Source organism: Erythrolamprus reginae, chromosome 3, assembly GCF_031021105.1.
Source record: "Erythrolamprus reginae isolate rEryReg1 chromosome 3, rEryReg1.hap1, whole genome shotgun sequence".
In the NCBI taxonomy this organism is placed as follows: domain Eukaryota; kingdom Metazoa; phylum Chordata; class Lepidosauria; order Squamata; family Dipsadidae; genus Erythrolamprus; species Erythrolamprus reginae.
In genome coordinates, this window is record NC_091952.1 from 170,422,805 (window position 1) to 170,441,796 (window position 18,992).

General features: G+C 38.3%; 1 protein-coding gene across 1 annotated transcript; it reads left to right on the forward strand.

Annotated features, from left to right (window-relative positions):
• Nucleotides 1-4,781: 4,781 nt before the first annotated feature.
• On the forward strand, nucleotides 4,782-13,757 carry LOC139164695 (leukocyte elastase inhibitor-like). Its single transcript, XM_070747139.1, has 7 exons — nucleotides 4,782-4,991; nucleotides 6,774-6,887; nucleotides 7,650-7,784; nucleotides 7,891-8,008; nucleotides 8,598-8,740; nucleotides 10,175-10,342; nucleotides 13,060-13,757. The coding sequence occupies exons 1-7, from the start codon at nucleotides 4,818-4,820 to the stop codon at nucleotides 13,462-13,464; spliced, it is 1,257 nt and encodes a 418-aa protein (XP_070603240.1). The 5' UTR covers nucleotides 4,782-4,817; the 3' UTR covers nucleotides 13,465-13,757.
• Nucleotides 13,758-18,992: the final 5,235 nt, after the last annotated feature.

An 18,992-nucleotide genomic window follows, 5' to 3' on the forward strand; every position in this document is an offset into this window, starting at 1 on the left:
GTTCAGTTCCCGATTGTTCCAGTTGCATCACAAGGTTAGTTGTTCAACCTCCCATATGAATTGGATTCATCATTGTCTCGAATGAGACTGATCACTGTTGTGTCTGTAAACTTCAGTAGTTTAATAGAAGGATCATTAAAGAGGTGGTCATTGGTATATAGAGAGAAGTGGAGAGAGCACACAATCATGGGGCCCCCCTGTGCTAATTGTACAGGTTTTTTTATTTTTATTATTATTATTTTTTTATTAATAGAGTTGAAAGGGACCGTTAGGTCATCGAGTCCAACCCCCTGCCTGAGCAGGAAACCCTACAGCACCCCAGCCAAATGGAAGTCCAATCTCCTCTTGAAGGTGTCCAGAGTTGGGGAGTTCACCACCTCCCCTGGCAGGCAGTTCCATTGGTTGATCGCTCTGACCGTCAGGAAGTTCTTCCTTATTTCCAGGTTGAATCTTTCCTTGGTCAGCTTCCAACCATTGTTTCTCGTCCGGCCCTCTGGTGCCCTGGGGAATAAAGAGACCCCCTCCTCACCGTGGCAACCCCTCAAGTATCATGTCCCCTCTAGACCTTCTTTTTTCTAGGCTGCCCATGCCCAGTTCTCTCAATCTCTCTTCGTAAGTCTTGGTTTCGAGTCCCCTAATCATTTTGGTTGCTCTTTTTTGCACCTTCTCCAGAGTTTCGATGTCTTTTTTGTAGTGAGGTGACCAAAATTGGATGCAGTACTCCAGGTGGGGTCTGACCAGGGCATAGTAGAGTGGTATTAGTACTTCCCTGGTCTTGGAGCGTATTCCTCTGTTGATGCAGCTTAGGATTGAGTTGGCTTTTTTGGCTGCTGCTGCACATTGCTGACTCATGTTTAGTTGATTGTCCACCAAGACTCCAAGATCTCTTTCGCAGTCACTACTGCTGAGTGGGGTATCTCCCAGGCTGTATGTATGTCTAGGGTTCTTTTTGCCGAGGTGGAGGACTCTGCATTTGTCGGTGTTGAACCTCATTTTGTTGGTATGGGCCCACTGTGATAGTCTGTCTAGGTCTTCTTGTACTCTGAGCCTGTCCTCAAGGGTGTTGGCTACCCCCGCCAGCTTGGTGTCATCTGCAAATTTTATTAGTTCCCCTTTTATTCCCTCGTCCAGGTCGTTGATGAAGATGTTAAAGAGTACAGGACCCAGGACAGAGCCCTGTGGTACTCCACTGTCTACTTTTTTCCATGTGGATTTGGTGCCGTTGAGGACAACTCGTTGGGTGCGGTTGGTCAGCCAACTGTTTATTCATCTACATGTGTAGTAATCTACTCCATTTTTTTCTAGTTTGTGGATTAGGAGATTGTGGTCGACTTTATCGAAAGCCTTACTGAAGTCCAAGTATATGAGGTCCACTGAGTTGCGTTGGTCAACTGACTTGGTTATGGTGTTGAAAAATGATATGAGATTGGTTTGGCATGATTTGTTTCTGATGAATCCGTGCTGGCTATTGGATATGATCTTGTTTGTTTCTAGAAAGTGGGTAAGTTGTTTTTTGATTATTTTCTCCAGTATTTTTCCAGGTATAGAGGTCAGACTGATTGGTCTGTAGTTACCTGGGTCAGTCTTTTTGCCTTTTTTGTGTATGGGGACTACGTCAGCTCGCTTCCAGTCTTCCGGTAGGTCTCCAGTGATCCAGGATATTTGGTAGATGAGGAGGAGTGGTTCCGGTATGGTGTCTGCCAATTCTTTTAGGACTTTGGGGTGAAGTCCGTCTGACCCTGGTGATTTGTATTCGTTGAGTTCCCTCAGGTAGTCCCTCACTGTGCTTTTGTCTATGTTGAGTTCGGTTCTGGGGCAGTTTGTTGCAGTTAAATTGCAGATTGGTTGGAGGGAGGTTCCCTTTTGTGTGAAGACTGATGCAAAGTAGGCGTTGAGTAGCTGTGCTTGGTCATTGCTGTCTGTGATTTCTCTACCCTCTTCGTTTTTTAGTGTGACAATTGTTTCTTTGATTTTCTTCTTATTGTTGATGTGTTGGAAGAATCTTTTTTTGTTGTCTTTGACTTCCGCTGCAAGGTGTTGTTCATATTGTGCCTTTGCTGTTTTTATTTTTTGTTTGCAGGAACTGGCTGTTTGCTGATATTCCGCTTTGGTTATGAGTCCTTCTTTCCATTGTTTGTACTTAGCTTTTTTTCCTTTTATGTCATCTGTGAGGGCTTTGTTTAGCCATGCAGGTTTAGTTTTGGTTTTCCTGTTTTTCCTTTTCATGGGGATTGCGTTGTTTTGGGCGTCTATGATGCTGTTTTTTAGGATCGCCCAGGCTTCCTGAGTGGTTTTTCCTTCTAAGAGTTCCAGGGGCATTGTTCAAGGTTCGCTCTGAGCTTGTTAAAGTCTGCTTTTCTGAAGTCTGGGACTGTAGTGGTGTTGGGTATAGTAGCTAGTGATTGCACTATGTTGAATTTGAGGATGACGTGGTCGCTCTCTCCCAGTTTCCCTTCTTCTTCTGTTCCCTCTATTGTTTCTTCCCTGTTTGTTAGTATTAGGTCTAATATAGCATTCCCTCTGGTTCCTGTTTCAACTTTTTGGGTTAGAAAGTTGTCAGCTAGACTGGAAAGAAATTTGGCAGACTTTCCGCTTGGTGCTGAGTTAGTTTTCCAGTTGATGTCTGGGTAGTTGACGTCCCCCATTATTGTCGTGCTGTGTTTGTTGCATATGTCTGTTAGTTGGCATGTGAAGAGGTCGTCCATTGTGTCTGTTTGATTGGGTGGTCTGTAGTATACTCCAATTGTGGTGTTGCTCTTTTTTTCTTTTATGTTGACCCATATGATTTCTAGGGGGTTATCATCTTTGGTTGGATGTAGTTCTGTGGCAGTGTAGTGGTCTTTGATGTATAGTGCAACACCTCCTCCTTTCTTGTTTGACCTGTTCTTCTTGAAGAGGTTGTAACCCATTATCTGTGTGTTCCAGGCGTGTGTTTCGTCCCACCAGGTTTCTGTGATTCCAATTAGATCGTATTGGCCCTCGTTTATTAATAATTCCAGTTCATCCTGTTTGTTTCCCAAGCTTTGTGCGTTCGTGTACAGGCATTTTAGATGTTTGTGTTTGTTTGCAGGTAGAAATTTTTTATTCTCAGGTTTGTTTGTAGGCTTGTCCCGTTCCCCTTCCTTGTCTGATGTGATTCTGCTTAGCTTCACCTGCTGCTTCCTGTTTGTTAGGAAGCTTATGATCCACTTTTAGGTGTGTTCAGGCTTGCTATTATATATACAGTGGTACCTCTATTTACGAACTTTTCTAGATAAGAACTGGGTGTTCAAGATTTTTCTGCCTCTTCTCAAGAACCATTTTCCACTTACAAACCCAAGCCTCCGAAACTGTAACTGGAAAAGGCAGGGGGAAGCCTCTGTGGGGCCTCTCTAGGAATCTCCTGGGAGGAAACAGGGCTGGAAAAGGCAAAGAAAAGCTTCCATGGGGCCTCTCTAGGAATCTCCTGGGAGGAAACAGGGCCTCCACCCTCCCTGTGGTTTCTCCAATCGCATGCATTATTTGCTTTTACATTGATTCCTATGGGAAACATTGCTTCTTCTTACAAACTTTTCTACTTAAGAACCTGGTCACGGAACGAATTAAGTTCGTAAGTAGAGGTACCACTGTAGTATGTATGTTTGTATGTATGTGTATGTATGTATGTATGTATGTATGTATGAATATCAGAGACAGATTTTTTGGAAATAGGCCGTAGACCAAGGGTGTCAAACTCGATTTCATTGACGGCCACATCAGAGTTGTGTTTGACCTCTGTAAGGTGGGTTGACCAGTGTGGTCATGGCCAGCTCAACCTCACTTGTGTCAGGTCTTTCTATGGTCTTTTCTCTGTTCCTTTTTTCTGTTTGTCTTGTATCCATCTATCCATCCACCTAGCAGCTTATATTTCCACAATCATTAAACTTACAAGCTTTCCCCAAAGCTCATTCAGCCTGGATGATTCTTTTTCCTTTTGATTTTACTAACCTGCAATTTGAAAATAATTCTAATTCATTGAAAGACAGGAGGGATTGTTGACCAGTCCACACATTTCCTATCCTTACTGATGTAGAAGATGGAGAAAGCAGGGGGGAAAACTCTTGCTTCCCAAGGCTGCAAAGGTTTGGGCTGCTTTGCAAGTATCATCTAAATACTGCCTAGTTATCACCCATTTGTACGTTAGAGGCTTCTCCAGCACGAATCCCAGCGACCGATTAGGTCCCACAGAGTGGGCCTTCTCCGGGTCCCGTCAACTAAACAATGTCGGTTGGCGGGCCCCAGGGGAAGAGCCTTCTCTGTGGCGGCCCCGACCCTCTGGAACCAACTCCCCCCCGGAGATTAGAACTGCCCCTACCCTCCTTGCCTTTCGTAAGCTCCTTAAGACCCACCTTTGTCATCAGGCATGGGGGAACTGAGACATCTCCCCCGGGCATATACAATTTATGAATGGTATGTTTGTATGTATGTGTGTTTAGAAAATGGGGTCTTTTAAATATTTTTAAATAGTAATTTAGATTTGTTGTAAATTGTTTTCACTTTGTTGTGAGCCGCCCCGAGTCTGCAGAGAGGGGCGGCATACAAATCTAAATAATAAATAAATAAAATAAATAAATAATAAATTAATATAAAGAATACGTCTTCAGTGGCAGAGTTTAATCAATGCCCCCATGCAGCTATAGAGATAAATTTGTGGAGTAAATAGATACTTTCCAGAAACTTTGTTGTCATGCCTATTTATCAGAAGTTTCCAGTGTTTCCTCACAGGACTTGTGTGGTCTCCAGGGAGCTCATATATAGACCTGAATGCATTTTTCTTGTTTATAAAAAACTAGGTTTAAATGGCGATGGAAACATTAAGTGAAGCAAACACTAGTTTTGCTGTTGATTTTTTCAAACATTTATGCAAGACTCAAACCAACACAAATGTATTGTTTTCACCGTGGAGTATTTCATCAGTTATGGCCACTCTCTACCTTGGAGCTAAAGATCACACTGCACAGCAGATAGCAAAGGTAAGTTTTGACTTAATCATAACTGAAAGGTTTGAAAAGAAGACTGTTTTTTCTTGTATTCTGCTATCTCCCAAAGTGATGGTCTACAGATTGCGTTTGGATTCCCATAACCATCATTTCCAATCAGCATATTGATTGTTAAGTCTAAGTATATAGACCCAATACATCTGAAAACCACCAGATTTGGGAAGACAAGTGTATAGAGATTTCTCATTATTCATTGTATTTGCATTGTATAAAGTTGCTACAAACACGAAGAACTAAGAAGGACTAAGTTTTTGAGTGAGACTATCATTTTCCAAACAATCACAAGATGCTCTAAATGGAGTTTCCAAACAAGAAAATTTAACATACTCTTAACTGGTGTTCTGTATATGTAGACCTGGAATTACCATCTCAAAATAGTGAATGCCACTTCAAAAGCAATAATGAGCATTGCCTCATCTTTGAATGAGTGAATCATGTCAAATCAAGTCAAATTAATTAATATAGATTTTATCTGTTATCTATTATTTTATTTTAGAATTTTAAATCGGATATTCCTTGAGAGTTTTGATTTGTTCTGGTCTCTAGTCTTTGACTGTGATAATAAACTTGGTTTGATTTGATTTGAATGAGTGGCTTGTGATCTCATTTTTAAAAATATATATATTTATTTTTTCATGAACTTTACATCCATTCATATCCTATAATATCATCATTGCTGATGGAATCATTACTTGTTTCGCTTCCTGACTTCTGAGGTTTCACTGTAGCAACACAACACAATAGTGTAGCATAATTAGAAAAAGAACCCCAAGTTTAAAACACTTTTTGTATAATGAATGTGTGAATAATGCCATAGAATGTTTTCAGAGATGTGGTTCTTTTGCTGACACCAACAGGTGCTAGGCATTTAAAAATTTTGACCAGAAAAAATAAAAGTGGAAAAATATTGGAATGGGTCCACAAATTGAAACCATTGTTTGGATTTACTTTAAAATTCAATGAATATGGTTGATTAACAGAATAATAAAATATTTATTTATTTGTTTGTTTGTTTGTTTATTTGACAAAATGTGTACAAGATAATAGGTATAGTATAAACAAAAACAAAGTAGGTATAGGTGAATTTGGACAATAGGACAGAAGGACAGTGGTGGTAGGCATGATGGCACACTTATGCACGCCCCTTACAGACCTCTTAGGAATGGGGTGAGGTCGACTGTAGATAATGTAAGGGGGGAAGAAGAGTTAGGTAGTACATTCCAGGCATTGCAGTCCTTGGAAAGGGGCGGCATAAAAGTCCAATTAATAAATAAAAATTGACCACTCTGTTGCTGAAGTCGTCTTTTCTGCAGTCGAGTTTTGAGCGGTTTATATTGAGTTTGAATCTATTTTGTGCATGTGTGTTGTTGAGGTTGAAGCTGAAGTATTCATTGACAGGCAAGACATTGTGGTAGATGGTTTTATGAACTACATTTAGATCAGATTGAAAGTGACATAGCTCTAGGTTTTCTAAGCCCCAAATTTCAAGTCTGGTGGAATAAGGTATTCTGTTGTGAGCAGAGGTATGGACTACTCTTCTTGTGAAATATTTCTGGACTCTCTCAATTGTATTATCGTCCAATATACAGTGCAGGCTCCGTACGGGTGATCTGTATTCAAGGATTGGTCTGGCAAATGTTTTGTATGCTCTGGTTAGTAGTTTAATATTGCCATAGAAGAAGCTACACAAGATCTCTGGACATTTTCTAAAGTGGTTTGTATGGTGTTATGTATTCATAATGTATTTCATTATAGGTGTTTCATTTCAATAAATCTGGAGGAACTGAGACCACCTATCCTCCGAGGCACCCGCGAGTGTATTCCAAAATGGAAGAGCTTTTGAATAATCCATGCATCTCGCTTACAAAGGTGATTCCTTAACAATAATTCCCAACATAATTTGGGATTGAATGTGTTAATTTGAAGCTAGGCTAAAAATATCTCACAACCAATTCCAGTTTGCCTTATTTTCATTAAATGCTGTCTTTATAATAATTGAAAAGCATGAGATATTGTTTATACCATTTGCACTGACTTCTTAAAATTAAATCCATTTGATTAAAAAAAAGCTGAAAACAAAAACACAGAAGCAAAGCTATCCCTAGAAACAGGTGGGTTCTGGATTTCTTTACAGCTTGTTCATTCAGGGACGCGATGCGCAGGTGCATATGCATTGCATGCTATGCGCAGATGCAGTAATAAAACAAAGCTTCTGTGCATGTGCAGAAGTAAAAAAACAAGATTGGCAATGCCAAGAGAACTGTCTTGTGGGCATGGCAGGCCTGGGTCACTGCTGGTTTCTACCTAGAAAGAATATAGTCTATTGTAATGTAACAGAGAAACCATAAGATCTCTGTTTGTTTTTCAAATTGCTTAAATTAGAAATCATTGCTAGTTGAAATTACACTATATCCAGTTACAATTTGCATATCTTTCCCAATATTTTTAAAGACAAACTGTTACATTACAAGAACAATCATTAATTGCTCCAACTGGAAACCATACAATTAAAAGATCAAGTCACAAAGATTTAGAAATAAATGTATAGTAGCATGCAGTATATTAATACCCTTCAATAGAATGCCTCCCCACTCTTGTTAATAAATTCCTTTGTTTTTTCCTTTCTTTTAGCCTTTCCCTAAAATACAAAGTAACATCCATTCAAGATTCCAAGCCTTAAATCAAGAAATCAACAAACCCACAAAAAATGTTTTGCTAAGTAGCGTCAATCAATTATACGGCGATAAATCGGTGTCTTTTCAAAGGGTGAGTTTTAGTAGTGAGAATGTATTCATAATTATGTATTGTTAAAGTTTGGACTTTGGGGCTAATCATATTGCTATGTTCTATTAAACTACATTTTACCTATAAGGAATTCTCAGAATCAATGAAGAAATATTATAAAGTTGAGCCACAAACAGTAAACTTTCAAGAAACTAAAGACGATGCAAGAAAGGAGATCAATGCATGGGTTGAACAGCAGACAGCAGGTAAAAAAAATCCAAACAATTAGCCAGGCATTTATAAAGAAGTTGGCTTCCTTTATAATTTTTTTCCTGCATTTTACAACATGTAAACATTATCATTTGATAGATTTCTATTGAATATAATGTGTTTACAATGTGAAGAAGCAAGGAGCAACCGTAAAGTGGAAATGGTATTAAGAGCTGCATTAGGCTACAATTTCCTTGGGGAATTGGACAGAGGGAATATACAAAATGCTTTTTTGAAAATAAAGATTGTGAGGAAGGATTTTGATAATACTAATTTGTTTCCATCCTGGATGACACTCAAATGAGCTACTAGTTTTAAGTGTAAAAGTGGCACATAAGAAAACGAAGTGAAGTTGTTTTAAAGCAGGATTTTAGTCAGCAATAAGCGCTTCAACTGGAACAATGAAAGAAAATCTGTATGTGAAGAAATAAGGTCTTGAAAATATCATGCAGATAAGCACAGCCACACTTAAAAGATAAAATTGGATTTCTTAAGTTATTATTTTAGCTTATGTTTCCACCATTAGGTTTTGTCATGTGAATAAAGATGCAGAAACATTCCTTTTCTCATTCCTTCTGTGATAAGGTAAAATCCTCAACCTATTGAATGAGGGCTCCATAAATCCCCTCACCCAGCTGATCATGGTGAATGTATTGTACTTCAAAGGCAACTGGTTGAAGACCTTTAAGAAAGAGGACACCACAGAACAACCTTTCAGGTTGAACAAGGTAAATCATTAGGGTAATGCAATTTTGTATGAGACAAAATAAGGTTTCGAAGATCACCGTCCATACTCAATAGTTATAGTTATAGTTTATTGGATTTGTATGCCGCCCCTCTCCAAAGACTCTATTTTCTCCAACTGAATGTTCTGTGCTCTATTGCTACCCATCACCTTAAAAGCCTCAGGAGGCATTGCGAGACATGTCAAGGAGTGTACGTCCGAAGGTAGGTGAGATATATTTAGGCAATATTCCAAATTTTGCCAAAGAACACTATGAGGCATAGTGTGTATATGGCATAGTGTGTGTCAGGCCGAAGCCATTGTGAACTTGGAGACTTTGACCTGCCACACACCTATGCTTAGAATGTAACTTGTTGTGGGAACTTGGGAGGGGTAGTTGCACGAGGAATGTAGCGATGCAGCCATAATACATTCCTTCTAGATGTTAAAGGTCATTCTTTGTTCAGTACCTGCCCTGAAGCTGATGGGAATAGCAGACACATTGGCAGAAGGCAGTGGTCAACATGATGAACTTACAAAGGAATAAACTTTAAACTTGTAGTTTTAGATTTGGGTTTCTCACAGAGGTACCAACATGGCTCTGCTAACAAATTGGAATTTTGAGGAATGCTGTGCCTCAGTCTCTCATTTAAGTTCAGCTGCTATTTGGAACACTGACATAGTGATTAGTATGCAGTACAGTGTTCCCTCGATTTTCGCGGGTTCGAACTTCGCGAATAGCCTATACCACGGTTTTTCAAAAAATATTAATTAAAAAATACTTCACGGTTTTTTTCCTATACCACAGTTTTCCCCACCCGATGATGTCATATGTCATCGCCAAACTAATAACTTTAGCAAATAAATAACAAAAAAATAATTATTGTTAATAAATAATTATGCTTATAAATATCAGGATCACTAAGTGTCTTATTCAATGGTGAGTACTAGTAATAATGGTGAGTAAATGGTTGTTAAGGGAATGGGAAATGGTAATTTAGGGGTTTAAAGTGTTAAGGGATGGCTTGTGATACTTTCCATAGCCAAAAATGTTGTATTTACTTCCGCATCTCTACTTCGTGGAAATTCGACTTTCGCGGGCGGTCTCGGAACGCATCCCCCGCAGAAATCGAGGGAACACTGTATTGCAGACTAACTCTGCATTCTACTGCCAGGAGTTCAGTCCTGACCGGCTCAAGGTTGACTCGCCGTTTCATCATTCTTAAGTCACTGAAATGAGGATCCAAATTGTTGCGGATAATATGCTGACTCTGTAAACCACTGAGAGAGCTCTGAAAACCACTATGAAGCAGTATATATGTCTAAGTGCTATTCCTATTGCTAAAGGTTTTGGCCGCATTCACTCTGAAATCTGTAAAAATGTTGGAGGTCAGCATGGAAATCCCATTCATAACAAAATATCTCTACCTCTTTTCAGAGCACAAGTAAGCCAATAAAGATGATGTACCAGCACGACAAATTTAACTGGAAGTATATAGATGAATTACAGGTCCAGATTCTTGAACTCCAGTACATCGGTAATGATTTCAGCATGTTTATACTGCTTCCTGATGACATCAATGATGACAGCACTGGCTTGGAAATGGTAAACTGCTTACATTAAAGGGGAAATATGTTTTGATATTTTTATCCCAGATGTTTACTGTGTTATCTTTAATGCTTCCTCTTGGCTTGTTCTGTATCAGAAACCACTTAATTATTTAAAATTTATGACACTGTTCGGTCAGATATTAGATGTGTATTTAAACAAAAAATGACCCTTAATTATTTGGATGAAGAAACTATTATGACTTGGTTATCGTACATATGACATCATTTATTCCCAAAAAGAGAAAAGAAAAGAAAAAAAATCTAATCCATCAAAAGTCCACGATCTTTAGTGGAAAAAGAATGTATTCTGTCTTTTGAGCATTTTTGAGTATGCTTTACTGAGAAACAGTATTTCTCCTATCTAAATGGAATAAATCTGTATGGATGCTACATACAGGCTTTCAATAAATATCATAAAATTAGTTTCAGAATCCATGTGGTATCACAGAATAGGATAAAGAGACTACAATCCGGGGATGGGTTGAAACTTACCTCGCTGTTGGTTCGCTTCTCCCATTCCACATGGGCACACACACATATGGACAGTGTCAAAAACCCAGCTTCTGCGCATGCGCAGAAGTGAAAAACAAGATGGCACTGAGAAAGCCAATTCGGTGGTGAGTAGTTGAAGCTGTTACTCCTCCCCATGGTCCCGATTTCTAATCACCCCAAGTCTACGGAGAGGGGCGGCATACAAATCTGATTAATAAATAATCCTGGTCAGGACTGGAGGTAAATGTTGCCACCACTAGATGACGCCTCAGCCTCAGCTGGTTATGTCTATCCTGATGGTGTGTATAGATATTATTAACTATATGCATAATATGTACTGTGTTAGAGTGTCATTTTGTGTCAGTTTGTTTGGTGGTGTGCCCCAGGATTTTGTAAATGTAAAAAGTGTGCCGTGGCTCAAAAAAGGTTGAAAATCACTGTTCTAAGTAATCTGGGTGACAGTTTACACTGTAGAGCTTTTATAAGTGAGATACTTGTTACAAGATAATAAATCAACAAACAAACAGCATGGGTCCTGCTAACACTGGTCTGCTGCTATATGGATGGCAAATACCTATTTCTTTGGGAAAAGCATTTGTTATTAATTTCCACCCTCCTCATTTGATTCTTTGACTAATAACCCATACATACATATGCTGCAAAACATCTAAGTGCACAGACTTCAAAAAACCCTATTAGAAATAGGGAATGAATTAATTCTGTAATACAGCCAAAGGGAAATAAGTACTATACAGAATAAAATGTAGTAGAAGAACCAGTAAAAGTAATGAGACATGGTAAGGTATTAGCACTGTGAGAGATGGATTATCACTTTTGCTGGGTACATTATCTGCTGCCCTATTCACCATCCCACAAAAGTCTTCTCTCTTGTAGGCAGTAGCAGGCCTTTTATCCCATGTAAAAGAATGAGATGGTATTCACTGAGATGACTTGGAACATTTGCATTATGCCCTAAAAATTCACGATACAGCAGGGCACACTTTATTAATAGTAATAAAAAATGAATTATTTCCTAGTAGTGAAACCTCAGAATAACTAGATGTCTTAATCTCACACTTTGCAAGAGACAAAAATCTTCCTCCATTTGAACCAAAGAATTTTAGCATTGTTGCAACCCTATAGTTTAGAAATAGATTCTGCCTTATTTGAAACAAACTGCGCTGGACTGGGACAACTTAAGAACAGATTCCAGCTCACCTCCTATAAAGTAACATTTTAATGCATAATAAGTCTTTGGGGTTTTTTTAATCACACATAATTTCTTGAAGAAAAAGCAGAGGTTTGGATGAGGTATTGTAGTTATATCCTTAATTTTAGGAAAGTGAACACAAGAACAAGGAGACACAATCTGAAGTTAGTTGGGGGAAAGATCAAAAGCAACATGAGAAAATATTATTTTACTGAAAGAGTAGTAGATCCTTGGAACAAACTCCCAGCAGACGTGGTAGGTAAATCCACAGTAACTGAATTTAAACATGCCTGGGATAAACATACATATCCATCCTAAGATAAAATACAGGAAATAGTATAAGGGCAGACTAGATGGACCATGAGGTCTTTTTCTGCCGTCAGACTTCTATGTTTCTATGTTTCTATGTTTAAAAGTCTACAATTGAAATACCATTTATTAATATTTATAATATTCTGAAAATCTCTTGTTTTATTTAATGACCGTTTGTTCCCTCAAATAATCTTGGAAAACTAGTAAACTAGTCAACGTGCTATTCTTGAACTATATATTGAAGGTACGACTTAAATTCAATGGTCTGTAACCTTCATTAGTTTTGCTCATTTGATTTATAGGTATGCTGGGTATTTATAAATCAAGTTTCATTTTTAAGCCCACTTTTTTTTTTGCTGACACAGTGACTTTGCTGATAACATTTGAAAAGCATTTACACTAAAGGCTAACAGGATTTATTCTGTATAGCTTAAGGCAGGGATGTCAAATTCATGTTTTCATGGCAGCGTCATGTGGACATATCGGGACTTTTCCCATCTTTGTTAAACCAGGCATGGGTGTGGCCAGCATGTGATACATTTGGCCTGTGGGCCGGGAGTTTGACAGCCCTGGCTTAAGGGATCTGTAAACAAATAAACAGAAAGCTTTCACTATTTAGCATACAACTATGAAGTGAGGCCTTTTCAAAATGATGACTATCTGGTTTTCTTTATGTATATTTCTCACAATTATTCTAGTTGGAAAACAAATTAACCTATGAGGCCTTCTCCAAGTGGACAAGCCCAAAAGAAATGGAAGAAGTTGAAGCAAATGTTCATCTGCCTAAGATGCAATTAACTATCCACAATGAACTGAAATCATTGCTGATCAACATGGGAATAACAGATGCCTTCAACGCCGAGATGGCTGATTTCACCGGGATGTCTGCAAACAGCAACCTGAGTGTATCCCAGATTTTTCATAAGTGCTTTGTTGACGTCAATGAAGAAGGAACAGAAGCAGCTGCTTCAACTGCTGGTATCATAGACGGCCGAAGTGACCAAGGTGCCATTTTATTTGCAGCTGATCACCCATTCCTTTTTTTCATCCGGCACAACAAAACTAAAAACATCCTCTTTTGGGGAAGGTTTTGCTCCCCCTGAAAGATTTCAACCCAAGGTTAGCCAATAGAAAGCAAGTTACAGCAGAAGCAACGAACAAAACCCAAGCTATAATTTGTCAACTATGTCTAAATATGGTGGGTTCTTTTTGCTTTACGGTATCTTTAGAAACTGTAGCATATGGTTTTTACTGATGTTTCAGAAAGAAGTAAAGTCATATTTACTGCTCCTGCTAAGGAAACATAAGAAATCACAAGCAATGGTTTGTTTTTATTAAATCATTTTGAAAGCAGATTTTTTAATGTGAGCTAAATAAAAGATCTAATTTGATGCAATTACTTCCTCTAGTGGGTTTTTTTTTTGTAGAGATATATGGAAATACAGTGGTACCTCTACTTACAAACTTAATTCATTCAGTGACCAGGTTTTTAAGTAGAAAAGTTTGTAAGAAGAAGCAATTTTTCCCATAGGAATCAATGTAAAAGCAAATCATATGTGTGATTGAGAAAACCACAGGGAGGGTGGAGGCCCTGTTTCCTCCCAAGAAATTCCTAGAGAGGCCCCACGGAGGCTTCTCCCTGCCTTTTCCGGTTACAGTTTCAGAGGCTCAGGTTTGTAAGTGGAAAATGGTTCTTGAAAAGAGGCAAAAAAAATCTTGAACACCCGTTTCTTATCTAGAAAAGTTTGTAATTAGAGGTGTTTGTAGGTAGGGGTACCCCTGTATGATGAGAAAAATAATAAAATTAACTTTACACAATCCAGCAGAGAAAAAAGAATTATCTTTGATATCCAAACAACAGTTGCAACCTGTCAACTAAATACAAGGAGTCCTTCACTTAGGTTTAGGTTTAGGTTTATTGGATTTATATGCCGCCTCTCTCCGCAAACTCGGGGCGGCTCACAACAATAATAAAAAACAGTACATACAGTACATACAATACATACAGTACACTTACTACAGTTCATTTAGTAACCATTCAAAGTTACAACAACACTAGTGATTCTCCATGGTCATATGATGGGTGCAGTGTCCTAGAGTCATGTGATCTCCTTTTGTGACCTTCTAACAAGCAATGGTGAAGCCAGATTCACTTAACAACCACATGACTAACTTAACAACTGCAGTGATTCACTTAACAATTGTGGCAAGAATGATTGTAAAATGGGGCAAAGCTCACTTAGCAAAACTTTTCATTCAGCCCCAGAAATTTTGGGCTCAAGTGATCTACATATACTCTCTGAAAAGATTGTGGTAGGGGGCACCACGGCTTTCTTTCTCTTTTTAGGTTTATTGAATACAAACTCTTGGAATACAAAGTCCCCATATGTTAGACAAAGTTTTGAAACTTGAATGTACACATCTAAAAAGCAACTCAAAAACAATTAGGAAAGAAAGCTTTCACAACATCAACGTACAGTATACCATTACAGCAAAAAACCATTTCCCATAACCAGCAGATATTGTCTCATTGCAGAGGAAATCATCAACAAGCATTTTTAATGAGAAAAGAAAAAATACATGATGAAGGTTATAGAGGAGATACTCATAGGAAATAATCAACAAGCATTTTTAATGAGAAAAGAATGGCAATCATAACAAAAAGAATCATTTTGTGAGGCAGGGGTGAAGTATGATATGATCTGAAACGTCAGAATAGCAAGGATCTGAGGAAGAATTGCAACAATAATATCTATAATTTTTATATACTGCAGAGAGGGAAAAACTATTGGGACACCATCTTGCACATAACCTTAGCATTGAGATCTTATGTCCAATCTGAAAGATACCTTGAAGAGTTGTTTTGCAGAGTAACATTGGTGGCATATAAGTATAATTAATAAACTTGGTATATTATTTGGGGTAGGGAGCATTGTTTGGCTTTTTGTGTTGTTTGTTGATTTTGCATCCAAGTCATTCAGTTATAACCATAGCTATGCTGTACATTAATTTGCATCTTACAGTGAACCGGCACTTATTTTTATTTATTTATTTATTTATTCATTCATTCATTCATTCATTCATTCATTCATTCATTCATTCATTCATTCATTTATTTTGTCCAATACACAATGAGGGTTTTATATACACATAGTAAAATACATGATGAAGGTTATAGAGGAGATACTCATGGTAAAATATGTCTAAGAAATAATAGAAAAGAAGGTATAGTAATAGAACATATCAATGAAAGAACAGAAGAAGAGATTTAGGAATAGAAGAAGGTATAGGAGATATAGGAGAGCAATAGGACAGGGGACGGCAGGCACTCTAGTGCACTTGTACTCGCCCCTTACTGACCTCTTAGGAATCTGGATAGGTCAACCGTAGATAATCTAAGGGTAAAATGTTGGGGGTTTGGGGATGACACTATGGAGTGTGGTAATGAGTTCCACGCTTCGACAAATCATATATTTACTGAAGTTACTGAAGTCATATATTTAACAGTCAAGTTTGGAGCGGTTAATATTAAGTTTAAATCTGTTGTGTGCTCTTGTGTTGTTGTGGTTGAAGCTGAAGTAGTCGCCGACAGGCAGGACGTTGCAGCATATGATCTTGTGGGCAATACAGTACTTAGATCTTGTTTAAGGCATCTTAGTTCAAGGCATACCTTTTACAAATAAATTACAGTTATGGCATCTTTTAATACTTGTGTTAGTGTTTCTTTCTTACAGGCTTCAATGCCAAAGCCTTATTGGTTTCTGTACTGTGCTCAGTTATTCTTTCTTTCATTTCAATTCAATTTGTTTTTTAAATTAGAAGGCAAAGAAGAAGGTGCCTGGTTTGGGCATGCAAACATCAACTTACAGACGTTCATTTAATGATGGTTCAAAGTTACAACAATAGTGAAAAAACCTAGCTTGCATTAAAAGCTGTCTTCACATTTCTGACCGCTTTCACCATCCCCATGACCAAAATCCAGGCATTTGGCAACTGACATGGATTTATGGGAGTTGCAGCATCCAGAATTCATGTTATCATCATTTGTAACCTTCCCAGCTACAACCCTCCCAACCCTCCGACAAATCGAATCAAGGGAGGAAGCCAGATTCTCTAAACAGGAGCCATGGTGGTATAATGATCAGAATGCAATATTGTAAGCTAACTCTACCCACTGCCAAAATTTCGAAATCTAAGTGGCTCAAGCCTTCCATCCTTCCGATGGTGGTAAAATGAGCACCCAGATTGTTGGTAGCAATATGTTGACTCTGTGAACCAGGGGTGTCAAACTCGCAGTGTCATGTTGTTGTCACATGACGCCTTGTGATTTATTTTCCAAACTTGGCTAAATTGGGGGTGGACGTGGCTAGTGTGTGAATGCATCTGGCCCATGGGCCATGAATTTGATACCCATGCTATAAACCATTTAGAAAGTGCTGCAAAGCACTATGAAGCTGTATACAAGTTTAAGTGCTGTTGCTATTTATTTATTCGATTTTTTAATGCCGCCCTTCTCGTTAGACTCAGGGTGGCTTACAACATGTTAGCAATAGCACTTTTTAACAGAGCCAGCATATTGCCCCCACAATCCAGGTCCTCATTTTACCCACCTCGGAAGGATGCAAGGCTGAGTCAACCTTGAGCCGGTGATGAGATTTGAACCGCTGACCTGCAGATCTACAGTCAGCTTTAGTGGCCTGCAGTACTATTGCTACTAACAATCATACGATTCAATGAAGAACTGCAACAATTCACTTAACAATCTAGGAAAAGATTGAAAAGTGTTGGTTATGACCTATAAAGCCCTTCATGGCACCGGACCGGGATATCTGCGAGACCACCTTCTGCTGCATGAATCCCAGCGACCAGTTAGGTCCCACAGAGTGGATCTTCTCCAGGTCCCGTCAACTAAGCAATGTCGCCTGGCGGGACCCAGGGGAAGAGTCTACTCTGTGGTGGCCCCGGCCCTCTGGAATCAACTCCCCCCAGAGATTAGGACTGCCCCCACCCTCCTTGCCTTTCGTAAACTCCTTAAAACCCACCTCTGTCGTCAGGCTTGGGGGAACTGAGACATCCCCCCCTTGCCTATGTAGTTTTGTGCATGATATGACTGTGTGTATGTATTTTACCTATTGAGGTTTTTTTTAAGACTTTTTAATGTAAAATTGTTATTTTAGATTTTAATTATTAGATTTGTTACCATGTATTGTTTTTATCACTGTTGTGAGCCACCCCGAGTCTACGGAGAGGGGCGGTATACAAATCTAATTAATAATAATAATAATAATAATAATAATAATAATAATAACAACAACAACAACAACAACAATAATAAAAGAGGATGTAAAATCAAATGCAGCTCACTTAACTGCCTTGCTTAACAATGGAAATTCTGAATCTAATTGAGGTTGTAAATCAGGGACTACCTATATGATGGCATCTTGTATTGCTGATTTCCCCTAGTTTTTATATATAATTCCAAACAGCAAACATTCCTTATTTTTCTCCCTCCTTCTTTTAGCAATTTGGTATGATTGACAGCCATTTCAACGTGATGCATAGGTTATACATTTTTTGTAAGTTAACTATTCTTGACATGCAAATGATAATACATTTTTAAAAGATGAAATGTAAACCCAGAGAAGTATAGCTAGAAAAATATTCAAGTTTCAGGATTAAAATAAAATGTGTTTAGACAGCAAGTGAGCACACATTTTAAGCCAGGTGGTCCTTAAATTTGGATATTATTTACATAATTTATATCAAATATTATTTACTACTACTAAGAAGAAAAGACATTGTATATGCTGTCTTTCCAGTAAATATTTTTCCGACTTTGTTATCATGTGCTACATTTCAACCCAACAAAAGGAATTATTTTTTCCCCACAGGTTGTGTAACCAAGCAAAAAAATAAAGGAAGAGAGTAATTTTGCCAAAAATACTGGATATAAATAAAGTTTGCATACACAGTGCATGGCTATCAATTTCCTGTTTTGTTCTATTTCTCAGAATACTGTTCCTTATTTTTGACAATATATCAGTCATTTTTTAAACACAGGAAGACCAAATTAGCCCCAGTAATTGCTTCTTTAAAGTTGTTGTTTTCAATCAATTGTGATAAATAATTTTATTCTAGAATTATTTTTAGCTGCACTGAACCTGAAAACTTTGTGTGTGATGCAACCGGGAAGGGCAGAGGGGAATTGTGATTCATGTTTTCAATCACTAGGAATTTCCTTGATAAATGTTTCTAATTCTTAGAAAGATAGGTAACAGACTGATAAGAGAATGTATTCAAACCATCCAGGATATTGACTTTCATTACTTGCAAATTCGCTATGATGTAAAGACATCACCTGAATATGAATACGAAAATGAACTTTAACAAGTTCGATGTTAGGCACAAATAACCAGGAACAGGACGGGAAGGAACGCAGTGGAGTAGCAAAAATGGAGCTCCACCCCAGAGCACCCAATTTTCACTGAAAGATGTTAAAAGAAAATGCAGGGCGCCCTGCATAAGCCACCCCCACAGTGTGGTAGTAAAAATATTGGTAGCCCTTCACTGACTAAGAGATTATTCTTCTCATCTATATGCAAGAATGTAAATTGGCACTAGAAAAGGGTCA